Raw genomic sequence first — 22,934 nt, forward strand, 5'->3', positions numbered from 1 at the left:
AACAACGTGGCTCAACACATTCAATATTTCAGCTTTTCAAGTGCTCTTAAATCTGTTACTGTTTCAATGTGATGCTCAGATTTTGTCGTCATGTTTTATATATTTAATAACCCAAAATTATATCAAACTTTTTTTTTTCTTTCGAATCAGAAAAGGTTCAACAGTTCAGCTTAATACCAGAATCAGAGTACAAAACCACGCCAATATACAGCAGGTGACAGTAAAGTCAGACAGCTGTTTGTCATTTCTCTTACAAACATGACGTGGTAGGAATGATACCGGATGTATAGTGTGCTGATTTATACACGCAAAAACTGATGTGCAGAGAAAAATAGAACTTTACAGCCTTTTTTTTAATATTGTTCTGCAAGTTTGCATTTTGATATATTGGCCTTGACGGGTTGGGCAATATGATGATATATACTGACAATAAAAAAAAACTGTTCTCTTCCTTTAGTATCTCCGGTTGTACTCCGCCGTTGTGAATTATTGCTTTCTGCTTTTTCAATATTGGATTTACTGGATCTTTGCATCAATGTGATGAAGAACCGTGATTCGTCAGGTGTTTAACTTCAAAGTAGACATTATATTAATGAACTAACAATTCAAAGTGAAGTTCAGAAAAAAGTACTTTAAGATGTATACCATTATTGCAATATAATATTACATATACTGTGATGATTTCATCCATATTGCCCACCCGTATTGGTCCATATCTTCATTAGAGAACTAGTGTTTTAAATCATGAACATGTGTGTCTGTGTCTCAGCAATGAATTCTAATAGATATTGTTTTCTAGATACTTGAAACCATGCATTGCTATATTTGAAAAAACCTGTTAAATCTTTAATAAGAGTGAAATCTGAAATGACTTCCTTCATTTCCTGTCACTTTAGTACGACGGAGTATTAGGGCCACGTTGAGGGGAAAAAAATCAATCTGAGATTTCGAGAATAAAGTCATATTACAAGCAAAAAAGGTCGTAATATTGTGAGAATAAAGTCATAAGTTTACAAGAAAAAAACGTGTAACATTACAAGAGTAAAGTCATAATATTACGAAAAAAAAGTCTTGATATTATGAGAATAAAGTCAGAAGTTTACGAGAATTTTTTTTTTAATATTATGAGAATAAAGTCAGAAGTTTAAGAGAAAAAAGTCGTAATATTACGAGAATAAAGTCAGAAGTTTACAAGAAAAAATCTTGTAATATTACAAGAATAAAGTCATAATATTACAAAACAAAGTCTTAATATTATGAGAATAAAGTCAGACGTTTATGAGAAAAAAAAGTCTTAATATTATGAGAATAAAGTCAGAAGTTTACGAGAAAAAAGTCATAATATTGCGACTTTATTCTCAAAATCTCAGATTTGTCTTCCCTCAACGTGGCCCTAATACTCCGTCGTACTATAGTGCGGATGTTGTGCCTGATGTTTACCATGGAGAGGGTTGTGACGACGGTGCTGGCACTCAGTTCGGTGGAGAGAATGAGCCACATATGAATGTAAAACAGTAAAATAGTACAGTAGTGGTCCTGATACAAAAAAAACAACAAAACAATATCACATTGTCCAGGTTTGATCAGCTGTTTCCACAAAAACATTCTGTAACTAGACATTAAAATTCCCTTTGCTTCCTTCTGACACGCTAGTCCCAAATATTAAACATTATATTACTTGTGATACCTCAAGGATAACTCGTCGATATTTATTAAGACAAGTAAAGCAGTTTCCTAAAAAGTATAAAGTCTGTACGGTCTTGTTCAAAGTGCTGATCCTCTGATGAAAAGCCGAAAGGTTGTCTTTGAACCGTCTTCTGTGAGTCCAGGTGGTTCCACACTCCGGTGAATGCTTCCCATCATAAACTAAGAAGTGAACGAGGTGGTAAATGTGATGCTTTCCAAAAGGTCTGTCCTTCCATTGTGTCTCTTTGATCCGAAAAATATGCACAATTCAAAGTTTCCTCCGCTTTCATAGATTCTTTACATCGTACATACAGTATATATATTAATATTCTGTTTTATATATTAACCATTCTCTTTTCAGTATTCTAAACAGCTTAGGTCACACGGACCTTTCAAAAGTGTCCACAGGCGGTAAAGAGGCACTGTCTTGTGTTTTCTAAAACCTGACGTTAGAAAATAAATTAGAAATCATGCGAGTCTCGAGTCGTTGTCTCGGAGAGAGGCAGTAAATATCCACAGCTCATTATTCTTTGTCCCCGTCCTCGCTGCTTCCTAAGAAACACACAACGAGGCAGAGAGGATTAATGAACACAACATCTCTCTGCAGGCTGTCAGGAAGCTCGATCCTCCAAAGTGTTGGCAAGAAGGTTTATTATGTGATTAGCGTGGTATCTACATTTTAATTCACAACACGATGAAGCCAACAGTTGCATCTTTAATGGGCCAGTTTCCCAGACTGAGATAATACAAGATTAAAGTAGCCTTTTAAAGATGCAGTAGGCAAGAGTGGAGCAAATATTATTAAAGGGAATGTTTGTAACTTTTTAAGCGTATAAATGTACCGGGTCGGGAAAGTTTTTCCTCAGACTTTTTTTTGACATTTTTAAACATTTTTCAGATTTGTTTTGACATTTTTGGGATTTTCTTTTGGCATTTTTAAACATGTTCAGATTTTTTGACATTTTTTTTATATTTTTGAGACATTTTTCAGACTTTTTTGGGGACATTTTTCAAACTTTTTTTGGACATTTAAAAAACAAATTCGGAATTTTTTTTATACATTTATTTATTTATTTATTTTTAAATTTTTCAGACTTTTTTGGATATTTTTTGGACATTTTTCAGACTTTTTTTGGACAAAAACCCTCACACATTCACCCTTTTCCTGCCAAAATTTAGCGTAACTTTGGAGCGTTATTTAAACTCCTTCCCAACAAGCTAGTGTGACATGGTTGGTACCGATGGATTCAACAAGTTTTTTAGTTTCATATGACGCCAGTATCTTCACTCTAGCTTTAAAACTGAGCGTGCTACAACCTCCGAGAGATTGATTGCGTTAATGCGTTAAAGAAATTAGTGGCGTTAAAAAGATGCATGTTCATACATGATTTGGAATTTGGCTAGTTTTAGATTTACTCAAGTCTTAAATTAAACCTTGGAGGATCCAAGTTTAAGTTCAGATATCCGAGTATTTTGAAACAATGAGCACCAATAGTTTTGATTAAAACACAAACTGAAGAGGTGTTTCACAAGGTCAGAATGAAACACTCCAGATTATGGCCAGCTCAATGTGTTCTTTGTGTTTGGCGCTGACGTTCTTTAATGGTGACTTGATATAGTTTACATAGTTTTTATAGCTCAGCTTTGATATGAAAATAGATACCTTAACTATGTTGTTAAGTTTCACAGTTTTAAGTTTCTCTGCAACTTTGATCTAGAAACCATTTTCACTTTGATCAGAAATTCTACTAAACTAGATAATTGTATGTGTAAGTCCGTAAAATCTCCTCCCTAAATCACAGAAATCATGTCTTTAAAGAGGAGAGATGAGGTGACCCACCTCCTGCGGAGTCCATGTCAGAGTCGGAGATGTGAGTGATGGAGAACCGGGACACGTTGGAGGGGGAGACGGTGAAGCGGGAGAACTGTACGGCCGGTTTGGGCTCCGGAGCTTTGGGGATGGAGCGAGGTGGAGGGGAGTCAGACGCCACGGAGGACGTTGATAGAGGAAGCAGAGGGAAGTCGTCCTCCCACTCGTAGCCTGCACCTGAGAGCAGACGATTACATAATTAAGAACTGGTATTTGGATGTTTTTAATTAAAAACTGTCTTCTCGTACTTACTCTCCTCTGAGATGTTCCCGTCTGAAGAGTCATCCGAGGCGCTGAGCTTCTCTTGGGATTTGCTCTGTGAACTCTGACCATCTGCTCCTAAAGGGAAGCCGTGCTCAGACAGCTCCTTCGTCGGGCTTTCCTGGTGGTAGTGAAGAAAATGATAAAACACACAAGATCAATGCAAAGAACTAGCAGCGACGAAGGCCACCAGTTGAGTCGCCTGAAGTCGCTTTGGTCTTGGCCAAAAGTTGCACTCGAACACACCGTAAAGACTACAGCCGACGACCAGTTAGCACGTACGTTCTGCTCCTGCATGAGAGGAAATAACTCTCCACACCAGCAGGCGGCAGTAGTCTGTGTTCATCATTCAAGAAGGGAAACATGAAGACCGAGGATGGAGGATATACAAGCTGTTGTTATGATACGTACAGGAAACAAAGCGGACATTTTCAAACCACTCTCAACCACCACTTAGCTTCATTCCAGATGTGCATGTCACTGTGTAAATATCAGTGTGTTGGAACGATCAGATGAGATGAAGATGAGAAACGAGAAGAGCCTTCTGTGTGTGTCCTCTTGACTGAACTTGTTATCTCGCTTTCCTCACTTCCGTTTCTCTTCTCGTGCACTGATTCGTTTAAACTGAACAGCCGATCAGAGCGATTTCTCTCACCGACGAGCTCCGCTGCCGATTCAACATGCTGAATCGACCGAAAAACTTCAGACACGGGCAGCGATGGTACGGGACACGTCGAAAAAACTAGGCTGGCAGACGCTCACTGACGGCTCCAAACTGTCCGACGGCCGACCGTACGAACGGTCACAAGCCCCCGACAACGCTGCAAGCATATCACCAGTAATACCAGGAGGCAAGTAATCAGACTGCTTTCAACGGGCACTGCACTAGTACAATAAATGTTAAGAGGCTAAAAAGCTCTGTAGAGCTGCATAATCGGGGATTATTTTAGCACTACGAGTGACCTTTTCACGTTAATAAATAATGTTAATATTAAAAATGTTGATGTAGGTTTGAATGTTAAATAAATGAATGAAACCATTTCCCTCTCTGCCACTCACCTGATCGAACAGATAGACGGTGACGTCGTCAAAAAAAGACACCGTCTTCTTCTTGGATTCCAGCGCCTCCTCCAGGCTCTCCGTGGTGAGCAGCGTCGGCATCTTCAAGAGGCTGCGCAGTTTGTGGGCTTCGCTGTTGTCGCTCACGATGACGGGCACCGGGTGGAACTCGTCCTCGCTCTCCTCCCCGCCGCTCTGCTCCTGCACGCTGTAGCTCCGCAGCTCCTCGTCCGACTCGTCACTGTCGTCGGTGTCGCCGTCCTCCTCGTCCGCCTCGTCCCCGTTAGCCGGAGACCCTCGGCCCTCCGTTGGAGGAGGGGTGGACGGAGGTGGAGGAGAGGAGGAAGAAAACCTCCTGGTGTTCGCCGTGTGCTGCAAGGCCACCTCGTCTTTGGGTAGCGTGTGCAGGATTTCACAGGATGCTCTGTTTTGAATCGTCTTGATCTCTTCTGTTGTTTCTAAATCTTGAACTTCTACTTCCTCCTCCTCCTCCTCCTCTTCTTCCTTGATGTTGGAGGAGCAATCTCCATTAAGGGCGCCGAGGGCTTCCTCCATGGCTCCCACCACCTCCGCCGCCCAGTCTCCGAGGGACGAGCTCTCTTCCTGAGACGGCCATTCGTCCAGCCCGCCCTCTGCTAGTGAAGCAGCGTCAGAGGGCTCCAGAGGAAGACCCAGAACCTCATCCTGACCTGACAGATACGCGTCCATCTCTGGTGGAGACGAGGATTCGGTTCCTCCTGTTGATAAGTGTTTCATTTCAAGTTTGATGTCTTTGTTCACTGCAGCGTCATCGAGCTCCTCGTTCTTCCTCTTCTCACCCTTCTTTTCTCCCAAGTCCATTTCCACATGTTCTTCATCTCTTCCTCTCTCTGCCAGCTCCTCCCCCTCATCTCTAGACTGTCTTTCATTCTCATAGTCTGAAAAGTAGGCAGAGTCTCTGTATGGCGTCTTATCGCTGAGTGGTAAAAGAACGGGTTCGCCTGTCTGTGAGTCTTCACCCTCTGTGGGCTCCACTTTATCCTCCTCCTCCTCCTCCAGCTCCTTGTCCTCCTCCAGCTCCTTGTCCTCCTCCAGGCTCATATCAAGGTCAGGCTTCCCCAGAGCTTGTTCACGGGGTTCATGAGGCTCTTTGGGTACAAACTCGGGGCTCTCGTTGTTTTCCGTGTCATAGCCGCTGTCCATCGCTTTAGGTGAACTGGACGGGTGGGAGGACGCCGGGCTGAAGCCTTCGCAAGACCCGGCCGCAGACGGCAGATCCATGGAGTCCATGGAGTCGGGGGTTCCCACCTGCTTCTGCAGCGACTTGAAGGCGGGAGAAACGTTCAGCTCGCTGGACTCGTCCGCGAAGATGCCCGAGGTGACGTCGGTGATGTCGTCTGTGATGTCGTCGTCCTCGTCGTTGTCGCCGTCGCTGCAGTCGAGGATGTCGGCGAGGCTCACGCTGGAGCGGTCGACACCGCTGTCGCCAGCTTGACTCGACTCCGACGGCGGGTCTGTGATCACCACCATCACGTGCATGTTGTCTTCAGGAGGCGGAGCGGCCACAGTCATCGTCAGCGTCACGTCTTCTATTTTAGGCTGTGGTGGGTTTTGCATGATTAGATTTTCTTTTATTAAATCGTCTTTCTTCTCTTTGAAGAGCGTCTCATCGGCTGTGAGGTCGACCAACTGCTCTCTGCTGTCCTCTGGCTTTATCAAGGCCGGTTTGGCCACAATGGGCCCCCCCGGAGCCGGCGATAGATTGATCATCTCGTCATTGCTCGGGACGTCGACGGCCTTATCGCTGACGTAGCTGCTGTGACTGTAGCCGTGGCTGTAGCTGTTGTTTCTGACCAGCAAGCCCGTGAGCGGGTCGACAAAGTGCGAGTGGCAGCACTCTCTCTCAGACGCCGGCACCTGAGTCTCACCCTCGCGGCACAGGTAGATGTAGGCGTTGCAGTTGTCTGAGGGCACCATGGCGTGATGTTTACTCAGACTGAGGCAGGCACTGTTATCTTTGGCCTGGATGGGCTCCAGGTAGTCGACGGGTTTGGGAAGAGAGTGGAAGGCCAGGCTGTGCTCCTCCGGCCACGAGTCCTCGATGTCCGTGCTCGGCATCGTGTAGTGGAAATCTACGTACGCGTCCTGTCTGCAGCTGTGGCTCGCTCGTCTGTGGTGACCGGCGCTGCCGCCGCCGCTGCTGTGACGGTGTTTTGAAGGCCAAGTGTTGCAGGTGTGTCTCTCGACAAATATGTCCTCTTCGTCTTCCTCCTCCGTATCGCTGTCTCGGTGCCCGATGAAGAGTGCCCCCTCCGTCTCCATGTTGATGCTGACGGAGTGGCTGCTGTGCCTGGTGTGGCTGGGCATTGTCTTCCTCAGGGAGCCCATCATGTCGTAGTAGCCTCCGGACACGTTCTTCCCTATGATGGAGGTCTGACTCGTGTCCAGGTATGGGTCTCTGTAGGCCTGTTGAGGTGCGCTGCCGACGGCGGGAGTTATACCGAGCGGGTTCTCCAGCTCACCTAAGGCCTGACGCAGGCTCCTTGACCCCCAGCTCTCCTGATGACGCCCACTGGAGGAATCACGTCCTATCAGGTAGGGATTTATTCCCAAAGGGGGCGAGTGCTCGTAGTAGTAACCCCCATCTCTGTCTTTATAAGACACATAGTGACTAGACTCCCAGGGTCGTAGCGGGCTGTTGTCCAACACTTGCCCTAAAAGGGGCTCCATTGTCAGGGAGATAGCAGGACTTGAGTCATTGGAGTCGTACATGTCTGACTTATGGATATCCGCTGACCAGTAGGGATCCATGTTCTTAGCCTGTGACGGGCAAGCCATGCACTCGCCTGAGTCCGCACTCCCAGTCAGGAAGCTCCCACTGCTGCCCTGGTAGTCTGGGCTGTAGGGGCACATGGTATAGTCCGGGTCAACGTTACAGTCTACTGGCTCTTCGATGCGGATGTAGTATTCACTGCTTACTGAAGGGCTGTGCGCACTGAGGACGGGGAGTATGCTTGGAGCATGTAGATGTTTGGACTGGTAGTAAGACGGAGAAACCCCGTGGCTGAGGCTCTCCATGGGGCAGCCTCCCACGATGCCCCCCGGTGGGTAAAACGCTTCCGGACAGCGATGGCCGACCTGGCCCAGGGTGCTAGAGGAGTCCGAGGCTCTGTACGACTGGTCTGCTCTGGCTTGTTCCCACTTGTACTCAAAGTTCAGGCCGTGGCTGGTCTCCGTGACGGTGAGTATATCGTCCCCGGACTCCGAGTGGTAGCCGTCGCCGGCCGAGAACTGCTCCAGGAGCGGGAAGGAGGAGGAGGTGGACGAGGGGTGGTCTCGCGGCATTGCCGAGGCAGCGCGGTGGCTGTTGAATACGGTGTTGGGACGCAGGGAGTTCCATCGCCTCTCAAAGTCCTCTTCGGCCTCGCTGGCCCCCTTGGCACACAGGTAACTGAGCAGCAAGTGGACTTCCTCTGCGGTGGGTCTCTGATCGGGCTGGAGCCAGCAGAACTGCATCACCTCGTACCTGAAGAGGCCGAGCACGAGAAAAACAGACACACGAGATATTAAAGAGAACATGCAATAGTGTTAATTGTTTTTGTATTGCACTGTCAATCAATTAAAATATTTAATCACAATTAATCGCATGATTGTCCATAGTTAATCACCATTAATCCTAAATTAATCTCACATTTTTTATCTGTTCAAAATGTACCTTAAATGGAGATTTCAGCATCGGCATTAGGTAATAACTCCAAAACAGAAATAATCCTAATAATAATAAACCTGGGGCTGTTGGGGCCACTGAGGGTCCCGAGGCATTTGCATATATATATATATAAAATTATATGTATTTAATCGTATAAGTCATTTATTTAAGGAAAAATGCTAAATAAGTGCAGTTTCCAGCTTCTCAAATGTGAAAATTAGCAGATTTTCTGATTTATACATTTATACTAGGGCTGTCAATCGATTAAAATATTTAATTAATCGCACGATTGTCCAAAGTTATCTGTTCAAAATGTACCTTAAAGGGAGATTTGTCAAGTATTTAATGACAAATATGCTGCTTGATGCAAACGTATGTATATATTTATTATTGGAAACCAATTAATAACACAAAACAATGACAACTCTTGGATGATTCTTAATAATGTTTCTAGAGATGTTTGTCTCACCAGCGCTCGGCCAGCGGCACTTTGAGCAGCGGTTTGGGCAGACGCAGCTGCTGCTCCCTCACAGCGTAGGTCAGGACTTGTCTGTCGGAGTAGTGTCTGTAGGGCTGGTTGCCCAACTCAAACAGCTCCCAGATGGTCACGCCCAGAGACCTGAGGACATCACAGGACATCACAGGACATCACAGGACAGCATAGATATAGAGATGATGAAACAGAAAAACAGCCATCACAACGAGTCTGTGTCATTTTTTACTTACTCTGGCTCTTTAACTCTAACTGTTTTTTGGGCCAGTTCTCCCAGCATGCCCTCTGCTCTTGTACTTTTAGTAACACAGCAAAAAATGAAAGACATCCTACCACATGTTGCTGTGCTGGGTCTGGTCAGCCACCAGCAGGTTTCCGTGCACCTCGTCCACCAGCTCCGGAGCGATCCAACGCAGCGGCACGAACATCTGATCTGTGGTCACGTAGTAATCATCCTGACGGGACGGAGGGACAGAACACACAATCACACTTTATTAGACTTTATTCTCTCATATCAGCTGCACAGTAAAAGAAACAAGAGCATTTTAACGTCACTGTTTCACAATTATTTGCTTTGTTGTAATCCTGAATGAATCATGATGAAGGAATGTTTAGAAGTTGTGAAGAGGACGACAATTTCATTGAGAATCATAATTTTTTTTTTATAATTTTATGTTTTTTATTTTCAATACTTATTTTATTTATCATCATTATAGTGTTTATTTTACTCTATTTTATTTAATCAACATTTTATTGCTGATCATTATTATCTCTATTATTCTCTTTTACTTTATTAACATTTTATTAATACAATCTGCTTATTTTGTGTAGTTTCATAATTTAGATTTATTTTTATTGTTATTTTTATTTCCTTGTATTTTTATTTATCTTTTATTATTTTAAATACCCATCTTTAATTGCTTTCTTATTCAATGAACTTTTATATTGGTTGTTTTGGTGTGCTAAATCCATTTTTAACACTCTATATTTTTTTCATTGCATCTTGAATTGCATTTGACTTGTTTGAAAGGTGCTATATAAATAAAGTTTGAATTGATTGATTGATCAGTTTTGATCAGCAAGACAAGACACGTGTCAGTGGTTATTGTGCAAATTGTAAATAACGGTACTGACTCTTTTGTGTGCCAAAAACACGTCCAATTTGCTTGAATGAACGAGAGATTATAATCTGTTGTGAACAAAATTGTTCAGAGATTTGAGCCAAAGCGAATGAGAAAACCTGTAATCCATTCATCCTCTCAGTGTTTGACCTCTAGTGGTTGTTACGTGGCATAACGATGTCTACAGACAACACACTGTACTATCACTATTTACTTTTCCAAATAATCAAAAACAAATTAAGTCATTTGCAAATTAACACTCTTTATGTTTGCATATTTGACTGTGTGCTGTGATAAACCCACCTTGTACTTGTTCTGGGACAGGCCGTAATCTCCGATCTTCACTGAGACTTCAGCGGTCAACAAGCAGTTCCTCAGAGCCAGGTCGCTGTTACAAAGAGGAGGGGTGGGGGGGTAAACAGCTGTTACTTCATTATTTATAAACATACAAAGAGCAGAACATTGCAGGAGGGTCATATTTCTAGAAGCATAAACAGATTTAGAAGCTCTGCATGCAGAACGCCGGCTGATAGCAAGATGAAATAATGCACTGCTATCTCTGATATGAAGCACCACTCCTGTCTCTGTCTCTCTCTCTCTCTCTCTCTGTGTGTGTGTGTGTGGAGGCTCGGGTTGTTCTGGAGACGAGAGGTCACCGCCTGCAACAAAATCACTGATGCTGGAGTCTGTAAGGAGCACTCAGGCAGCACCAGGATATTGTTCCAGGAAGCAACCGAGAAAAGGCAGATTTTTACACATCATAACACCTGGTGGTGTAACCTTGACGAGTGTGTGTGTGTGTGTGGTATTTAACAGCAGAATTGTGCTCTCTACCTGTGTGAGAAGTTGTGTTTGTGCATGTGCAACAGTCCTGAGGCGATGTCACAAGCCATCCGTTGAAGAATCAAGGGCTCTGGGGTCATGGCCTCTGAGGACCTGCAGCTCCGGAGGTAACCTTTCACGTCCCCCTGGACACGGGGAGACAGGAATAAAACATGTAGTATGTTACAGCCTCTGACCACCGGAGGGCAGTCTGGTCGTTATACTGAGCTTAAGGAGTCACCCGGCTCTTGTTCAGGCATGTACTGTAAATCTGGCTCGGTATCTGGAATCCTGTATGGAAGTAAACTGCTCAGAAACCCCCTTATTGTCCATCTAGCTAGGAAAGCCATCCATCCTCTGAATGCTCTAGGTCTCTAGTTTGATCCCTCCATCCTCTGAATGCTCTAGGTCTCTAGTTTGATCCCTCCATCCTCTGAATGCTCTAGGTCTCTAGTTTGATCCATCCATCCTCTGAATGCTCTAGGTCTCTAGTCTGATCCATCCATCCTCTGAATGCTCTAGGTCTCTAGTTTGATCCATCCATCCTCTGAATGCTCTAGGTCTCTAGTCTGATCCATCCATCCTCTGAATGCTCTAGGTCTCTAGTTTGATCCATCCATCCTCTGAATGCTCAAGGTCTCTAGTTTGCGGCTGTAGAGTTTCATGAGGCTGTGATTACCCTAGAGGTCACCACAGGTCATTTTATACAGTGAGATAAAAAAAAAAATGGTCTCACTACAATGAAATGTCTCCTATGGGGACTAACATCATCACATATGAATACAGTTGGGCTCATTGGATCCACAAGAGTCTCGACTTTACAGTGATATCCAATTTATGTAATTCAGAGACTGTTTAGGGACCCCAGTATGCAGAAATATTCAGATACTTCATTTTAGAATAGGAGACAATAACACATTTATACTGCATTCCAGCAGGGGAACAAAACAGGGTCGTGGCAGCACTCCTCAGATTCATCCGCTTGGCACTAAGTTCATATTTATTGAGGCCTCCTCCCTCCCAACACCTGGCCGGTGGGTTTGGATACTCACCAGCGGACAAAACTCCATCACCAGCAGGTAGGGAGTGACCTCGGTGCACTGGGCCAAACACTGCAGCAGGGCCGGGTGCTGCAGGGACCTGGAGCGCCGAGGACGAGAGGAACATCATAAATAGTAGTTCTACTACAGTAAAAATACATCCCTAAACACCCACACTGACATAGTGGGAAAACTCATACAGTATATCAACAGTATTTGTGAAAATATACTACAAATGATGCCATTATTATACACCAATTCTAAAGAAAAGAATGAATCGTTGTGCATTTTATACAAAGTTATAATTAATAATAAAAACTATTGTACTTTTACATTTATCTGATAACTTTAGTTACTCTACAGATTCAGATTATTAATACAAATATAAATCAACTAATAATTATGATGTATTTTTATAGGTTGAACTACCCAGTTGTAAATACAGTAATTAAAATGAGCTCCACCTTTACCAGCTGCAACATTAAAGTGATGAACACATTAATGCATCAATAATTATAATAAAATAACTGACAGCTGTTGTTGCCTGTTGGGCTGCAGTTTGCCATGTTATGATTTGAGCATATTGTTTTATGCTAAATGCAGTACCTGTGAGGGTTTCTGGACAATATCTGTCATTGTTTTGTGTTGTTAATTGATTTACAATAATAAATATATACATACATTTGCATAAAGACGCATATTTGTCCACTCCCATGTTGATAAGAGTATTAAATACTTGACAAATCTCCCTTTAAGGTTCATTTTGAACAGATAAAAATGCTCTAGTGTAAATCAATACCGGAAAGGCTGCGCTTCCTCCAGGAAGTGCATCTGGTCCTGCACGCTGCCGCTGGCTTTGAGCTCCTTCACCACCACCTGGGCGGTGTTTAGGCCTGCGTTCACCTCCCCCAGCAGAACCTGAAACAGTACAGACAGAGACGTATACGCACAGGGAAGACACACAGACACACAGACGTTTACACACAGACAGACAAACCATTGAGCGTGGAGAGGGAGTGACCATCACACAAAGACAGACGGACAGACAGACAGACAGGAAGCAGTCATGCAGGAGTTCAGGGGATCCAAAGACAGACAGAACACACAGATGGACATACCCAGTGAAGGTACACAAGGATGGAGAGGACGCATGTATATTCATGAGTGAACAGACAAAGAAACAGAGGGGGGGGGGGGGGGGGGGGGGGGGAGAACGAGAGAGAGCGACAACAACATGTTATCTGGTTGTAGAAACACGACGCCACACCACAGTGGAGGGGGATCACTTTGAGCCGTTACCGGCGTAACATTCGTCCTTTAGGGCGAAGTCTGGGACATCAAAGACACGGGGATCAGGTCGGTATTACACACGCTCAGACGTTACAGATAACGCAGCGTGTCGGACGTTTTTAACCTGCTTCGTTCTAAATATCACAGTGAAGACTAACAGCCGTGATGATGTGAGGCTCTCTGACGCTGCGTTTCATCTACCTGGCCCTGGCTGCAGCAGCAGGAAGTGATGAAGACTGAGGTGTCAGAAGTGGGCTTACCTTCCCGAACCAGCCATTCCCGATCTCTTTCAGGTAGAGGAGACTGTGGCGGCTCAGATCTGAGGATTTCAGGAGTTGGACTGGAGGAGAAGAAGAGAGAGGACGAGGTGTTACAGTGACGGATAATCCTCCACCATCGGACTCTTCGTGATGATGTCGTGGTTTTACATGTTTTAGCCCTTTAACATTTACTACAAATCACATTACAGCTCACAAAGATGGACTTGGTTAGGTTTAGGCAACAAACTACTTAGTTAGGTTTAGGAAAAGATGGACTTGGTTAGGTTTAGACAACAAAACTACTTAGGTTTAGGAAAAGATGAACTTGGTTAGGTTTAGGCAACAAACTACTTAGTTAAGTTTAGGAAAAGATGGACTTGGTTAGGTTTAGGAAAAGATGGACTTGGTTAGGTTTAGGCAACAAACTACTTAGTTAAGTTTAGGAAAAGATGGACTTGGTTAGGTTTAGGAAAAGATGGACTTGGTTAGGTTTAGGAAAAGAGCGACTTGGTTAGGTTTAGACAACAAAACTACTTAGTTAGGTTTAGGAAAAGATGGACTTGGTTAGGTTTAGGAAAAGATGAACTTGGTTAGGTTTAGGCAACAAACTACTTAGTTAAGTTTAGGAAAAGATGGACTTGGTTAGGTTTAGGAAAAGATGGACTTGGTTAGGTTTAGGCAACAAACTACTTAGTTAAGTTTAGGAAAAGATGGACTTGGTTAGGTTTAGGCAACAAACTACTTAGTTAAGTTTAGGAAAAGATGGACTTGGTTAGGTTTAGGCAACAAACTACTTAGTCAAGTTTAGGAAAAGATGGACTTGGTTAGGTTTAGGAAAAGATGGACTTGGTTAGGTTTAGACAACAAAACTACTTAGTTAGGTTTATAAATAGATTGACTTGGTTAGACTTAGGTAATGAAACTACTTAGTTAGGTTTAGGAAAAGATTGTGGTCTGGGTTAAAATAACTCCAGAAGTTATGTGACAAATAAAAAATTGGTCTCCAGGATTGGTCTCCTGGATGAAAATCATCAAATACATTTTGAACAGATAATAAATGTGTGATTAATCGTGATTAACTATTGAAAATCATGCGATTAAATATTTGACAGCCCTAATATAAACAGATGAAGACATCATACCGTTAATTATTATATGAAAACGTAAAAAGAAGATACTTATATGCAGATGAATCATAAACCTCAATAATAGTATATCTGAGGTCAACATAATAAAGAATAAAACAAAAACACAGACGCACCATATCCCGGTTCTTAACTGTAGAATCCATCGTCTGTCCGGTCGATTGTTATTAACCCTCTCTAAAATGAAAGATCCGAACATGCCAGTGGACGTTGCCCATCGTCCACCAGTAAACAAATCTATACTGAGCCAAGTCTGGCGCTGATCCGTCTGACTGTCCTCCAACACCCCGATGCATCTCTGCCAGCATCCCCTGATGACCCGAGTCCTTCCCGCCGTCCCGTCCCGGCTCAGTGGAATGAAACGGGACTGACTGACATCTCCCCCCTCCCCCTCACCATCCATCCCTTTCTTTCTCTCCGTGTCTCCCCCACGATGACTCTTAGATTCTGGGTGTCGAGGCAGACAGACAGATCTTTGTGGTGCTGTCGTCCCCCCCCTCCAGACCAACACACAGTCCAGTCCCTGTGTGGAGGCCATATTGGACACCCTCGTCTCCCCCCCCCCCCAGACTGGTCATTCCTTACACCCACTCACGCTCCCTCCGGCCCGAAGCAGAATAACCACCATTGTGTGGCTGCTTCGGGCAGCATGGCACCAGTTAGGACCAGTTAGTGGTCACACACTGGGACTATTATCCACCTGCTCCATGACACGGAGGAATGAACTGGGTTCTGGCGATAACAACGGCAAGCAACGGGTCCAACCTACGCCATCATGTTGACCTCAGATATACATAATACTGACGAAACAATGATGGGACTAAACTCTCAAAGACTATATCGTATACGTTATCTTTGCCAAGTCTTGTCTTGTCGTTGGTTTCTTAGCAGAACGTCTAAAATTAACTAAAATTAAATTTGGTAGAAAGTAGGGCTGTCAATGAATTAAAATAGTTAATTGTGATTAATCATACATTTTTTATCTGTTCAAAATGAACTTTAAAGGGAGATTTGTCAAGTATTGAATACTCTTATCAACATGGGAGTGGACAAATATGCCGCTTTATGCAAAATGTATGTATATATTTATTATTGGAAATCAATTAACAACACAAAACAATGACAGATATTGTCCAGAAACCCTCACAGGTACTGCATTTACCATAAAACAATATGCTCCAATCATAACATGGCAAACTGCAGCCCAACAGGCAACAACAGCTGTCAGTGTGTCAGTGTGCTGACTTGACTATGACTTGCCCCCAAACTGCATGTGATTATCATAAAGTGGGCATGTCTGTAAAGGGGAGACTCGTGGGTACCCATAGAACCCATTTACATTCACTGATCTGGAGGTCAGAGGTCAAGGGACCCCTTTGAAAATGACCATGACAGTTTTTCCTCACAAAAATGTAGCGTAAGTTTGGAGCGTTATTTAACTTTTTTCACGATTCATTAAGTTTTCTAGTTTCATATGATACCAGTATCTTCACTCTAGTTTTAAAACTGAGCCGCTACAACCTAAAAATCACAAGTTGTGTTAATGCGTTAAAGAAATTAGTGGCGTTAAAACGAATTTGCGATAACGCGTTATTATCGTGTTAACTTAACTTCGACCTATGATAACGTCCGCAGTTAGGTTGAGGCAACAAAACCACTTTTTAGGAAAAACATCATGGTTGGGATTAAAATAAGTACGTAAACGGCAAACACGTCACAAACATCACTAACGTAACTTAAAAACAGCGGTCTCCTGGTTGAAAGTCCTGCGTTTGTTGGACCCATCCACCTCCCCTTCCTCCCGCCATCAGCTGTCTCTCTCATTTGTTATTCTATGTCACTAGCTCGGAGCGTAGCATATTCACATTGCAGTCAGTACAGACTACATGGCGTACAAAAAGCAAGAACGGCGTTCTTATTGCATGCTAAATACCTTGCAAAGTATCATGTTATTCATACGGCGGCCCATGTTTGTCTGCATTTTTCTGTTATTAGAATATGACTTTAGAGGTGCAGCCTTGTCAGAACAATATCAGTATTTATTATTTTTCTTTTTCAGACTGTGACAAACTGAAAACACACCCTGGTACACTAAGTTCTTGGATGTCTTTACAGCCAACACACTAACTCAATTTCCATTTGACAGCCCTGTCTGGACTCTATAAGCCGCGTGCTTCATCTCTCTCTGAAGAATGCGTCTAGCTTCATCGCTAATAGTAGCCGGGAAGTCTTTAGCGAAATGCACAGCGTCTAAACCACTCAGAGCCAAATGGAAATCCCATTCCAGCACATCCGAGTCTCTGCTGAGGTGCTGAGCTGTAGCGCTGTCCTTGGACATTTAAAGTCACTCGTGATGTTTGCCCGTTGTTGTTGTGTAACTCAGTTAGAAATGATTTAGAGGTCGGTGTGAGAGAGTGATTGTGTGATGCTATTCAGTGGATGGAATCCATGAGAGTGGAAGGACATTTTAATGTGTGTTTTTGCTCTCCGTTCACATATTGTCCTCTCTGAGTGGGCGTGTGAGCTCCATTAGTCTTTGCAGAGCAGCCTGCAGCACAGAACAGCTGCATCAGGGCGGGTCCTGCATGGGGACCGGGCCTCGATACGGAGCCAAGCTCTTACAGTACTGCTGTCTCATTAGGAGCTCCACCTCTCCTCACAGTCCTTGGACAGCACCGGTGCACAGCAGGACGACAGAAGAGAGAAGAGGGAACACTTCAACTACTTCAACTTCCACGTCGACCTCAGCTCTCAGGAATCATCAGAGATTTAAAATCTGAGACCTGAACCTACACCGGGTTTGCTGAACCCTCTTCAGTTTTAGAGTGAAGACACTGGTATCATATGAAACTAGAAAAACCTAATGAATCCATCGGTACCAACCATGTCATACTAGCTTATCAGGAAGGAGGTTAAATAACGCTCCGAAGTTGCGCTACATTTTGGCGAGGAAAAACTGAGTGAGAGAGACAGCTGATGGTGGGAGGGAGGGGAGATGGATGGGTCCAACAAACGCAGGACTTTCAACCAAGAGACCGCTGTCTTTAACTTACGTTAGTGATGTGTTTTCCGAAGTTATGTTACGTTTTTTCTGTACGTATTTTACTTTGCTTACATACTTATTTTAAGCCCAACCAGGATGTTTGTCCTTGACCTAACTAAGTGGTTTTGTTGCCTAAACCTAACTGAGGACTTTTACATTTATAAGAAGTACTGGTAAACAAATAAACTCGAGCATAGTTGGAGGAAAAGAGGACAAAACCCTGAGCAACAAATATAAGAAACAATAAAAGAAAGTATAAGAGAGGAGGTGTCTTAGCAGGCTACAGTATGATGGATCCATTTCATATCTCAAACATAAATCTGTTTCCTCTGATGATGTCAGTGGGTGAGGCCGTCCTGACGGAGCTCTAATGAGTCCCGGACCTCAGATGGTTTCTATTATTCACAGAAGACAAAGCTTCATATGTTAAAGGGACAGTTCACACAAATCACTGAGGAAAAGATTCTCACTTATAACAAAAGCTGAGTGGCGGCACCGTATCCAGGTCTCATTATACATCCATGATTGAACACCGTTCCATTAACTTTTCTTGTATTGAGCTAATTTTTTTGTCGTCTAAAAACTTCAGCAAATAAAACTGAACCCATCGGCATGGCTGAGCTACCGCTCGGAGCAAGTTAGGAAATATATTCTTTGTGATTTGGGTGAACCAAACGCTAAAGTCCGTCACTGACTGAGCGATGAAGTTACACGATTGGTCAAGTGTTGGAGTTTCCTCATTGGCTGTTGCTCTTTCAATATGAAAAGGCGGAGAACAGTACTTTATGCAAATGAGCTTGTCCAGCGAAACCAAGCTGTGAAACTAGGTGATCTAGTTCTAAAATGAAACCAGATTCAGCAGCAGTGTCGCCTGTTTCTCGCTAGAATTAGATTTTGGTGGATTGTTTACACGGAATAATAGAAAGTTTACGAGCAGGTCAACATGTTGTTTCCTATAAGAAATGGCGAGCAGAAAACCAGGAGCCAATCAGGTGCATTCAACGAGAGGGTACATCTCCGCTTGAATGTCCAGTTGAGTGGAGCAGCGCGTCCCTAGACTCCCGTTTTTCATCGCCCTCTCCCGGTTTCCTCCCGGGGTCACAACTCTCCCGTTTTTCTCCCGATTTTCACCCATTTTTACCTTTTCGTTATCTCAAAATGTTTCTGGTGCTGCACAGCGTCTATAAGTTCTACTGTTTCCACCCAGACGACAATACAGCTACACCAAATGTCATTTCCTGGTGGAAGAGAGCTGCTCACGACCATAAAAAAATATCTATATTGTTTTTCTTTCCTGAGAATTAAAAGTAAAATTAAAAGCAGGGCTATTTAACATAAAAATGCTGTTGCAGTGTACTTAATATTTTGATATATTTTGTCTCTGAAACTCAGATTTTTATGTTGGAGGACCCCCGGACATCCAACTTTGGTTTAGAAGTCCTCCCTATTTTTGAGGTCGGCAAGTATGGGTGGACATGTAGCGCTGGATTTAACATTATAGACATGAACACTGACTATTTATGTAACGATCTAACCACAAATTCACAGACATACACGGTCCAGACATATACTCGGTTCTGATCAAGTCTTGTTACCCAGCTCTTGGTGTAACATTTAACTAGAGTGGGTCAAACTGTGTGAATGTAAAACATTCACTTCTCTTAGAGATAAGATCCAGACTGATCCCTGACTTAACTGCGTGGGCATGATCCATTAAGTCTCACTCCAGTGTCACCAGTTTATCAGGCAGCATCCGCCCATTAACACACAACCAGGACCATTGTCACGTCGAGGCAGAGAGACAGCGACGGAGTGAGAGAGGAAGACTCTCACTGGGGTTTTGTGCTCTCGCATGCCTCACATTCCTCCCAGCAGCGGAGTAGGCCGGCCGGCCGCCTGGACGCAGTTACGCAACAGGCAGATGTTTGTGGGAGAGAGTGAAAGTTAAAGAGCACAGAGTCCATTCTGTGGGGACCTGCAGCGAGGGATTGTGGGATAGGTGGAGACCCAGCTGACTGAGGCCAGCGTGAGGGCGGTGTTCACTCCGGGGACTGACTTTGACTCACGCCAGATCTCCTCGCTCTTACATTACTCTCACACCCTTGAAATGTACCTCGCATGTGTAAGACTCTGGCTCTTTTACAAAAAGCTGTTGCAAGGTTTGCATCAGCAAATGACTGAAGACGTGAATTATAAAGCACCATCAAAAATTATATCACGACTGGATATTCTTTGACCTCCCATTCATCTCATATTTTATCAAAGTTAACGTGATAATAACACTAATTTGTTTTAATGCCACTAATTTCTTTTTACGCATTAACACAACTTGTGGTTTTTAGGTTGTAGCGGATCAGTTTTAAAGCTAGAATGAAGATACTGGTATCATATGAAACTAGAAAACCGAAAGAATCCATCAGTACCAACCATGTCATTACTGGAAACCAATTAACAACCCAAAACAATGACAGATATTGTCCAGAAACCCTCACAGGTACTGCATTTAGCATAAAACAATATGCTCAAATCATAACATGGCAAACTGCAGCCCAACAGGCAACAACAGCTGTCGGTGTGTCAGTGTGCTGACTTGACTATGACTTGCCCCAAACTGCATGTGATGATCATAAAGTTTTTCTTTGACATTTTTCAGACTTTTTTCGGACATTTTAAAAAAAAAATTGGACTTTTTTTTAAAAAAATTTAAAAAATGCTGGCCTTTTTTCGGATATTTTTTGGACTTTTTTTTTTTTTTTTTTTTTTTTTTACATTTTTGGGACTTTTTTCTGATATTTTTTGGAATTTTTCAGACTTTTTTTGATATTTTTTTTTTTTGTACCCATAGAACCCATTTACATTCACTGATCTGGAGGTCAGAGGTCAGGGGACCCCTTTGAAAATGGCCATGACAGTTTTTCCTCGCCAAAATTTAGCACAAGTTTGGAGCATTATCTAGCCTCCTTCACGACAAGCTTGTATGACATCTTCACTCTAGCTTTAAAACTGAGCACGCTACAACCTAAAAATTGCAAGTCAATGTGTTAAAGAAATTAGTGGCGTAAAAACGAATTTGCGCTAACGCAATTTTCGAGGTAACTTTGACAGCCCTAATAAATATATACATACATTTGCATAAAGCAGCATATTTGTCCACTCCCATGTTGATAAGAGGATTAGGTATAGGTACATTTTGAACAGATAAAAAAATGTGCGATTAACTTTTCTAAGCAATAGGGAAAAGGTGTTAAATCTTCTTAAACGTAGTTTGGGGATTTCAAAGATTTAATGAGTAAAAATAAATGTAAAGAAATGTAAGTGGTGGACCAAGTTTAACTTCTTTAACGCTCAATTTTCACGCACCATTATTTTTTCATACCAAATACAGAAATAAAATAAAACTTCAACCTGATTTTCCCTCTTCAGCAAAATTTCTGTTTTTTTTTCAACTGTGCTTGGCTGCACAACATCAGTTAGTTAGTTAGTTTACAGCAGATGGAGCCACTGGTGGAAGTGACAGCGTTTAAGAGGTTAAACTGAAGAGAACTGAAGGCTTCGACCGACCTGATCGAGCAGGTTGCTTGGCGACCGGCAGCGACACCTCGGTGAGCGGCAGGATGTAGACGTCCGGGCTGCCCTTGGAGGCCGGCGAGGCCAACGTGGACATGTCTGCATGGTACTCCTCCCCGTCCACATTCTTGAATTCCTGGAAAACAGAAATACATGAAGAGGCCAAAGAGGTGACGGACACGGAAGTTGTAGTACCGCCGTTTGGCTACTACGAAAATTTGCTTCAAAGCCCGACGTCCCTCCTGGAGGCGTGCATTAGACTGTCAACTGGCAACTTGTAACGTGGGAGGATGTGAAGACGCAAAATTGGAAACAAACCTCACAATCAAGCCCTACTCTGCCTTTAGGGGTGTTGTAGAACATACGGGTGCATTAATGTACATAGAAAGCGACACTGATATCTTTGGCTGAAGCACCGAAGCAGAGCTGAGATAAACTGAGGCAAGCTGTCTTGGCTCGTTTCAGTGTGACTGGAACGTCACAGTGTAAACAAAGCCGGTCTGATCTACCCAGAGATTATTTGTGCTGAGATTACATGTAACTCAATCCTCAACTTCACAATTAAGCCTGATGATTTTAGTGCTGAGATGCTTTCAGAGACTCTCACTCTCAATCAGCAAGAACGGAAGAAATGAATGTTACATCAAAACCGACAATGAGGATATTATTCACTAAACAATGAGAGAAAGACTGTCAGCTTCAGCGGCCCCGAATGGCACAAAGCGGCAGATCAACGATCAATACGTCTTCACAACTCGGAGTGGCAAAGACAGATTAGTGTTTTCACCAGAGACCTTACAGCCTGATCACACTCTCATCACTGACTAGAGAGATTCTTACATCATTTTGGACTTGAAAGAAACTGAACAGAAGAGATGAGTCTCTGTTAAATGGACTGTATGGAAGTTTCATAAATGTTTTCCTCATAGGCCGTTGCTCTTTCAAAATGAAAAGGCTGAAATAGTCTGTTATGCAAATGGGGCCCGTTGGGCGCGACTCATCCGTCCGGCTCACGAAACTCTGACCAAACTGTGAAACTGGGCAATCTAGTTCTAAAATGAAACCAGATTCAGCCGTGGCATCACTTATTTCTCGTTTTAAATGTTTTCAGAAGTCGGTTTCGGTGGATTGTTTAGATGGAATAACGGACCAATCGGGTGCTTTCAACGATCAGGTACGTCACCGCTTGAACGGCCAGTTGAGTCAAAGAGTACAGAAGCTTCTGCCGCCATCTTGGACTGAAAACGCTTATTATATTTATAATATTTTATTGTTCAACACAGGCCATATCAGTAGAATATGACAATAGAATATAAATAATTTAGTTTTACTTTTGTACGGCACTTTTTAGGCGGATGTTTTACTGGCGTCCGGTAGTCGCTTTCAGTCCAAAATGGTTGACTTATAGCAATATACGTTCTTTGGTGGAGCATCCAGCGTCCCCTAGTGTCCTCGCCGGACAATGTGGACATGTACCGCTGGATTTAACATTATAGACACGACCACTGACTATTAGTGGAACAATTAATACAACAAATTCACAGACTGATCGTACACAGTCCAGATATATACTCAGGTTTTAGTCTAGT

At 43.3% G+C, this 22,934-nt stretch overlaps 1 protein-coding gene across 5 annotated transcripts in view; it reads right to left on the reverse strand.

Annotated features, from left to right (window-relative positions):
* Positions 1–1,293: 1,293 nt before the first annotated feature.
* The window catches only part of aatkb (apoptosis-associated tyrosine kinase b), a 61,973-nt gene continuing 40,332 nt past the window's right edge, over positions 1,294–22,934 (reverse strand). For 4 of the 5 annotated variants that reach the window (XM_037754114.1, XM_037754113.1, XM_037754112.1 and 1 more), the window contains 12 exons: positions 21,340–21,481; positions 13,591–13,670; positions 12,840–12,958; positions 12,053–12,140; positions 11,013–11,146; positions 10,482–10,566; positions 9,391–9,512; positions 9,034–9,183; positions 4,877–8,381; positions 3,809–3,938; positions 3,527–3,733; positions 1,294–2,238 (listed from right to left, as the gene is read on the reverse strand). In XM_037754114.1, the coding sequence (XP_037610042.1) occupies positions 2,210–2,238; positions 3,527–3,733; positions 3,809–3,938; positions 4,877–8,381; positions 9,034–9,183; positions 9,391–9,512; positions 10,482–10,566; positions 11,013–11,146; positions 12,053–12,140; positions 12,840–12,958; positions 13,591–13,670; positions 21,340–21,481 (4,791 nt within the window). In that variant the 3' untranslated portion in view covers positions 1,294–2,209. Of the gene's footprint in view, positions 2,239–3,526; positions 3,734–3,808; positions 3,939–4,876; positions 8,382–9,033; positions 9,184–9,390; positions 9,513–10,481; positions 10,567–11,012; positions 11,147–12,052; positions 12,141–12,839; positions 12,959–13,590; positions 13,671–14,851; positions 15,135–21,339; positions 21,482–22,934 lie in introns of those variants that run through there. The other variant, XM_037754116.1, reaches the window with a different exon arrangement.

The sequence above is a fragment of the Sebastes umbrosus genome, chromosome 20 (genome assembly GCF_015220745.1).
Source record: "Sebastes umbrosus isolate fSebUmb1 chromosome 20, fSebUmb1.pri, whole genome shotgun sequence".
Lineage (NCBI taxonomy): Eukaryota > Metazoa > Chordata > Actinopteri > Perciformes > Sebastidae > Sebastes > Sebastes umbrosus.